The sequence below is a fragment of the Solanum stenotomum genome, unplaced genomic scaffold (genome assembly GCF_019186545.1).
Source record: "Solanum stenotomum isolate F172 unplaced genomic scaffold, ASM1918654v1 scaffold23477, whole genome shotgun sequence".
In the NCBI taxonomy this organism is placed as follows: domain Eukaryota; kingdom Viridiplantae; phylum Streptophyta; class Magnoliopsida; order Solanales; family Solanaceae; genus Solanum; species Solanum stenotomum.
The window spans coordinates 6-7,994 of NW_026027520.1; the positions used below are offsets into that span (position 1 = coordinate 6).

A 7,989-nucleotide genomic window follows, 5' to 3' on the forward strand; every position below is an offset into this window, starting at 1 on the left:
AGCCCAGAATTGCTGCGAATACTGGTGAATCAACTTTAAATGGGTCATAACTCTTAGAATCGTAAATCCCTCAACATACAATAGGTTTCAACGTAAATATACGACCCAATCATGTCTCATAACGAACAATATCTTCAACAACACCCCAACAACATCAACAACAACTAACAACTTCAACACTTCAATAACAATTCCCAATCTTTTCTCAAAGCATGGAATAAACTTGGTGTGTGTGGGGGAAAGAATAAACCCACACGGAAAAAAACTCACATACCTAATAGGGATCACCCCCGACGATAATCCACGACGGAAGCTTGTTGATCTCCTTTCTCCCCTTTCTTCTCTTCTTCTTCTTCTCCTTCTTCACTCTCAAGTACCCTAACTCTTTCTCTTGAAAATGGGGCAAAAATGATCCAAGGGTCATCCTAATACAACCATATGAGCTCAAAATAAATAATTTGTGAAAGGACCAAAATGCCCTTAAATTTCCGGATGGATTTCCCTTCCAACTGCCCAACTTCTACAGGGCATAACTCCCTCATACGAACTCGGAATTGAGCAAAATTAGTGGCGTTGGAAAGGTCATTCCACGAGCTTCGCAACCATAACTGGAACTACTCCTAACTCATCCTGAACTAGGAGTTACGACTACTCAAACTTGGCCAAAAACTCACTTCTTTCCATACTTAACCAAATTTCCAGATTCTAAATCTTTTCCAAAAATGACTACTTTCCAAGTATCAAGCTCCTTCAAAGCCACTTCAAATTGTCGGATGTTACAAAAGTAAAGAAAGCCAAAAAGGAATTCAGGCAACTATACCTTCTGAACCTATCACGTCAAAAAGAAAATGGTCTACTGAAGGTTGGGAAGTATTAACTTCAGTGAGCTGTGGACAGTCAAGAGGAAAATGGTCTACTGAAGGTTGGGAAGAAGTACCTTCAACAAGTTGGGGACAGCCTAAGGAGGATGGTGGACCACCCGACTCTCCTTGGTCAAAAGGAAAATGGTCTACCAAAGGTTGGGGAAAAGCATCTTCAGCGAACTGGGGACAATATACCACCAGACTCTATCTGGACAAAAAGGAAAAGATCAGATGAAACCCGGGGAGGAACTTCTTCTTCTCAATGGTTGGGAAAATCAGACACAAAAAGTTGGCCCAAAAGAAAGCACAACAATAATCATGCACCTAAGGCTAAGTGGTCGAAAATGCAGACAAGAGGTTTGGGAGGAAGCTAAATTAACCATTTGGTTCTGGATTAAGTAGGTTGCGTGTATCTAGTTGAATCATCTGCAACAACTTTTACATTCTTGCTAAACGTAGGGAGTATTTCTTATGAGCTAGGTAATGTATCCGTCGTCATCCTCTTGTTTTTGTACTGGTCCATTAGGACATTTTGTACAGATCGACCTAGCAATGACTTTAGCAAGATGGAATGTTAACTGCTCAATGTACATTTAATTTTATGTACCTTATGAACATCAAGGAATTGACGGAAAAATAGATTCCCAAGAAGTCAATTCTCTCTCTCTCTCTCTCGATCTACTTTACTATGAATAACAGAGGAAATAGTAGATTTCATTCATGTTGTAAATAAATGTCTCAAATAAAAGTTACCCAATTTGATGTGTAGAGTTATTCGATACTCGTACTGGCAAGAGATAGCAAGTGTTCGATATAATAGTCGAAATGTGTGCGATATGAACCCCACGCCATCATTATAAAAATAAAAAAATCAACAAAGAAAGACAATCAATCAAAAAAGTTCCATCAAATTTCTGTGACAGTAGAAACTTGATTCCAATAAAAAACATACTAAAAGAAACAAGGTTTTTAAGTTCTAGCTGAACTTAACAAGTTAAGCCCAATGCAGAAAGCATCCCGCATTCACGCAAGGTTTAGAAAATTTATTTAATAACATAGTCTAATATAATAATACTAAAAATCTAAATTTTATTGCCTCTAACAGTCTTAATATCATCGGCAATAGCTATAGCATCCATTGAAATACCAGCAATCCCTCTTTTTGAAAATCCAGCACAGTAGAGCCCATTCTCTCCTTTCCAATTTATCAATGTGCCATCTTCAAGGAATATTGAGCTATAGTCCTACATACAAAAGAAAAAAATTGTACATTATTTGAAACAATGATGGTAAAATCAATAGTAAGTGAAATTAGTAATCAGGAAAACTTATCGAGAAAAACTTATCTGCACACAATATTTATAGGCAAGTGGAAAATTTCAAGACTCAAATTTAGAATTAAAAAAAAGAAGAACATAGTGATAATTTGCAAAATGTACCTTTAGCCACTTGGTAGCAATATTCTTGTATCCAGTAGCAAAAATGATTGCGTCAAATTGATGTTCATCTCCATTGTCAAACACTACTGTATGTTCCTTTATGTCCGATATTCCAGGAAGCACCTAATTAACAATTCACCAAAAGTTATTTCACAAAAAAAAACCAAGTATTATTTCCTTTTTTTATGATAGATTATTAATGCATATTGAATGAACTATTTACACAAATTTACTGTATTGACCAAAATTACTAAATTCTACCGATTTCGTAACAATAACAATTAAATTGTTGCCCATGATAATGAACATGTATTTTTTACTCTTCTTCATTAAATACTACTACTAGGTTCTTGGAAGTAATCAAATTTGAACTCGTGATGTGCGCCTAACCATACATCACATGTTGTACTTTTACTATAAGACCAAAACCCTCGGAGAAACTAAAGCCATCTGTTTTTCACATATTATTTTTCAAAATAGAATGAAATAAAATAAAGATAGTATCATACCTTAATCTGTCCAAGTTTAATCTTGTCAATAGCACCAACATCAATTACTGGGGATCTACCTTTTGATATTTTAAAGGAAAACGGGCCTTCTTCTGGTTGGGGTATTCCTAATTTTGATAAATTTCCGAACTTAAATTTTGCGTACTTTGCAATTACAGTATCAACAAAAGATATTGGTAAATATTTTAGTAACAACATTGCAGTGTACACCATCTCCCTTGTTAGAACATGAATCTGCAAAAACATTAGGACAAAATATATTAAAACTTTTAGAATTAACAATCATATTTATCAAAAAATAATAATTGATTGTGCATGTGAAAAACTTGCATCATCTAACTATAGAAAAGTTATAGCACTTTGGGAAAACACCATGAACTATAATGTACATATTTACGAGTGTAAGTTTCATATTTTGACGATATATTAAAAAAGAAGTATAATATCAGATCAATTATAACGTAATTGTATATACCTTGTAGTATTCAAAAACATAGATCAAAGTTGGTAACTGGAATTATCAAGGGTTCTAAAAAAAGAAAAAGATATGAGTAATACACGAAATATTAAATTAGAAGAGAAATCAAAATTTCATATACAGTTAGTGCAAATAATTTTTTGTGCTATCATTTATCAAGTCATCTAACTGATATCTATAGATATGTTTCTTCAAAATTATGAGATTCAAAATCTTAAAAGGTAATATATGTTATCTGTGCAACATGTAAAAATGACGATGCATAAAATTGTTAATAAGACAAACTTAGCAAAAATCAAGATTCTACTTATAAGAAAAAGAAACCGTAGTTCTTTTTCTTCGAGTTCAGTTCCTCAAAGTAAAAAATATATGAGTTGTTTATACTTATACTAAACAACTTGTCACCTCATCAAATCCTACTCTTCTTTTTCTCACGATATAAAATATCCGATGAGACCTGAATTTAAAATTTCTAATTTTGTGCGATTTTGAAATGGAATAATGAGATATTTCTATGTTTTTAGGATATTTAAATATCTATCCCAAATTTTTGTATTTACAATAATCCAACATCATATTCCTTAATCACTTTCTAGTTAATCAGTATTCCCTTTTTAAAGAACAATTAATTTCATTAAATCAACTTTGAATTTATAATCGAGGTTGTTTTTACAATTTTGTATAGTGCTTGGAGAGTATGTTTGTGAAATTTAACACAAATGACGAATCGGTGGAAATTATTGGAGGTTAAGCTAATTCTGTGACATCTTGCAATTTGAAATAACTACGAAGAAGCTTAGATTTGGAAATAGTCATTTTTGGAAAGAACTCAAAAATCTAGAAAATTGATTATGGAAAAAAAAAGAGTTTTTGGTCAACTTTGATCAGTTATAAATCATTTCTAGAGATGAGTTAGGTGTATTTCCAGTTATGTTTGGAAAGCCCTTGGAATGATCTTTCCGCTCGATTTCGAGTTCGTATGAGCGAGTTATGCCCTTTGGAAGTTGGGCTGTTGGAACAGGGCAGTTTAGTCCGAATTTGTAAGAGTATTTTGGTCTTTCCCCTAACCATTTCTTTTGGATATATTAAGGTTTTAGACTGATTTTAAATCAGTTTTTCCTTTTTAAAGTGAGAGTTAGGGTTCTTGAGAGAAAAGGAGAGAAGAGGAGAAAGGAGAAGAAGAGGAGAAAGGAGAAGAAGAAGCAAAGTCCGTAAAGATCGTCGTGGTTTTCGTCGGGGGTGATCCCTATTAAGGTATGTGAGATCATAGTGTTGGGTTGGTTCATTCCCCCACACGCCAAACTCATTTTAATTTCTGAGAAAAGATTTGGTTGTGGTTGTTGAAGTCTTGTGGTTGTGTTGATGTTCTTGTTGATTTGGGACATGTTTCCGGTCGTGTTTTCGAGTTGAATCTATTGTGAGGGGTTTTATGATTCTTAGTGTTTGGGCTGTAACCTTTGAAGTTGAGGTGGTTCAGAGTTGGAAAAATGAAGGAGAAAAGTCATTTTTTTGGGAAATAGGGGTGGGGCGTCGCGCCTGCCAGCGCGCCCCAAAAGGGACTCTGAAGTTCCCTCTTTGGGGCGGCGCGCCTAGCAGAGCGCGCAGCAGGCCCCTCTGAAGTTAGAGGGCTGGTACTCCGCGCCTCTCAGAGCGCCAAGGACGCCAAGTCTTCCCTTTCATTCCCCACTTTTTCATGCATGTTCCTTGGTAATGTACCTATGTTTTATAGTTGTTTTCAACACTCCAAGGTACGTCTAAACGTCAAGAACTCATCCATAAACATGAGATCATTACCCTTGAATTCATAATCCAATTCGAGGAAAGTTCGGATCAAAGTCAAGTGAAGTTAGAGTCAATCTTAGATGTTAAGAACTAAGTCCAAACAAGTCTTTAAAGTTGTTCAAGAGTCTTTATTGAACGTTTTAACTTCATTTTAAGGCTCGAGTTTCAAGTTAAAGTAAAGAGTATAGAGTTTCAAGTTAAGCCAAGAGTATAAAGTTGAGTTCATTTCTCAAAAGTTATTAGGAAACTAAGTATTCCCAAAGAAGTTTTAAAGAAATGTTTTCACATTTAAACAAGACTGGAAACTGAGATTTCCAAAGAGCCTTCGGGCTAGTTTTCCAGAAAAAGAGTAATCGCTTTCTAAATGAAGCAAGAGAGGAAACTGAGATTTCCAAGATAGCCTTTGAGCTAAGTTTTTGAGTAATTATCTCAAATCAGCAGGAAGAAATATGTTTTAAAAATATAAGAGCCAGTACATTTTTGGGAGTTATATTGAGCACCGAATTGGGGGAGCGTTCAAAGAACCCACAACCCCCATAGAACCATGTAGCCATCATGGGTAGAAGAGGTTCATACTTTTAGATGAATCCTTTTCAAATTAGACTAGTGGATCCATTAGGTAGTTCAGGTCCTATACCTTTGGCCGGGTATAGGATGCTCTGGCAGCGTGAGGTTGATCGCTGTATCATCAATAGCTCTTATGTGATGGTTGTCGGTTAGAGAAAATCCCACAACAATTTATATACATCAGTTCATTTGTATTTCTACATACATCTCAGGCTTATTGTATCTTTGTATTCAGACAGAGTTTATAGCATGTTTTAAACAGCTTCTCTTTATATTGCACTTGTTTTAAATTGTCTTATATTGAAATGAGTCAGTCAGGTTGAGTTGAGTTGAGCCAGGTAAGCTATTCAGTTTCTTCTAGATTTCCTTCTAGCCTATGTTGCTTAGTTTTCCAGCTCGCATACTCGTACATTCAATGTACTGATGCCAGTTGGCTTGCATCTTATGACGATGTAAACACAGGTACCCCGGATCAGCATCCAGCACGCCGTTGATCCAGTTGAGCACTCTAGAGTCAGTGGTGAGCCTCCTTGCCATCCGGAGGACTCTGTTATTTCGTTTTCCTAGTTTTGTTTTATTAGGATGTTGTGGGGTCTGTCCCAACATCCTTCTCAGTGTTATAGAGGCTTCATAGACAGTCAGTCAGTTAGTATTGAGTCTCTCATCTATGTATATATGTAAATATTCTATTTTGAGACACAAGTTGCCTTTTTGGCCAGATTTTATTAGTTAGGTTGTTTTGATGACCTTTCATTGCTTTGAGTTATTCTGTTGAGTTAAGTTTCCGCTGAGTTAAGTAAGCCAGACCAAGGGTTCGCTTGGAAGCCAGCAATGGTCTTCGAGTGCCGGCCACGTCTAGGGTGTAGGCTCGGGGCGTGACAAATTCAAAAATAATTTTTTTGATAAGAAATACCACAAGGGTATATATGATTGGGTGGTCAATAAAGTAGAATGAAAATCATGTTCATATTTCGACCCTTTCACATAAGGGTATGACCTGGTGTTGATGGTCAAGAAACCCATACCCAATCTCTTGATGAATTGAGTTACAACATTACAAATGCTAGTAAAAAGTAACAGGTACCATGTAAAATAGTTGATGTACAACTAAACTAATCGAACACAACCATTTAATTTTTTTTTATAACAAACACAAACCTACTCACATGCAAACAAATAATGATAAAAGTAAAGATAAAACATAAATAGATAGAGAGACTTACTGGACTTCTCACAACAATTGATGTGTGACTTCCATAATTCGAAAGGTCAAAAGCTATTTCCATCCCAGAATTTCCTGATCCAACGACTAATACCTTTTTATCTTTATATTTTTCACCAGATCTATAATCACTTGAATGGATTATTTCACCTTTGAAATTTTCTATTCCTACCATTTTTGGAATATAACCTTCGTTATTTTCTCCAGTAGCCAAAATCAAGAAATCACTAGCATATAATTCGATTTCTCCACTAGTCAAATTTCTTGATTTGACATTCCATTTCTTTTCCGCACTGTTGTAAAAGGCCGATTCAACACAAGTTTGGAATTTTGGCTTGATGTTGAAATGCTCAACATACTCATCTAAGTATTGAATAAATTCTTTTTTCGGCATATACTTAGGTGATGAAGTTGCATGTGGCATAAATGGCAATGAACAGAAGTCCTTTGATAGATGCAAATGAAGTCTATCATAAGTCTTGTTCTTCCACAAATAAGCACAACTATCTTGTTTTTCTAAAACAACATTGTTTATGCCCAATTTGTTTAGACAGGCTGAAACAGCCATACCGGATGGTCCAGCTCCAACCACAACAATGTCAATTTCTTCCTTTGTTAAATTAGCCATTGCAAAATTTTCTGGAAATTAAAGAGAAGTTTTTTTTTGAGAATGTTGAAAAGAAAATTGCAACAAGATTTCAAGAAAGGAATTTAGACGATGAGGTATGTATATATGGTCTTCAAATAGGATAAAGATGATATTTATTAAATATTTTTCCTTTTTTAAAGTGTAATAGAAAACAACAGTTACAAGTAAATGCATAATTTTTATTATTGAAACAAAATTTGAGTTTTTTCTCAATTCTTGGTAGATGTGAAAACATTTAATTGAAAGTTATCATTAGCTTAAGCTAAAATGTGTCATATGCATTTTTCTATAAATGAATTTTGCAGTTTCAAAAAGAGACAAATTACAAAAATTTAATTAGATTTGACCAAGTTTTTTGACTAACTAAATTCAAAGTATAATTATTTTGTCTTTTCATATATGTCTTAGATTTTCAGATAAATACTCAAATAATTAAATTTTATTAATTAATTTATTAGGAAATTATTTTCTTTATTAAAA

The 7,989-nt window shown here is 34.4% G+C and overlaps 1 protein-coding gene across 1 annotated transcript; it reads right to left on the bottom strand.

The window, feature by feature from the left end:
* Positions 1–1,945: 1,945 nt before the first annotated feature.
* On the bottom strand, positions 1,946–7,488 carry LOC125851211 (probable indole-3-pyruvate monooxygenase YUCCA10). Its single transcript, XM_049530988.1, has 4 exons — positions 6,862–7,488; positions 2,812–3,045; positions 2,303–2,425; positions 1,946–2,107 (listed from the first exon to the last, which is right to left on the bottom strand). Exons 1-4 carry the CDS (start codon positions 7,486–7,488, stop codon positions 1,946–1,948), a joined length of 1,146 nt encoding a protein of 381 aa, XP_049386945.1.
* Positions 7,489–7,989: the final 501 nt, after the last annotated feature.

Coding starts and splice junctions, on each gene's coding strand:
- LOC125851211 (XM_049530988.1), bottom strand. CDS start 7,488: ATGGCTAATTTAACAAAGGAAGAAATTGACATTGTTGTGGTTGGAGCT. Junction 2,426..2,811: donor TTAAACTTGGACAGATTAAG/GTATGATACTAT, acceptor ATTGTTAATTAG/GTGCTTCCTGGAATATCGGA. Junction 2,108..2,302: donor TTGCTACCAAGTGGCTAAAG/GTACATTTTGCA, acceptor TTTTGTATGTAG/GACTATAGCTCAATATTCCT.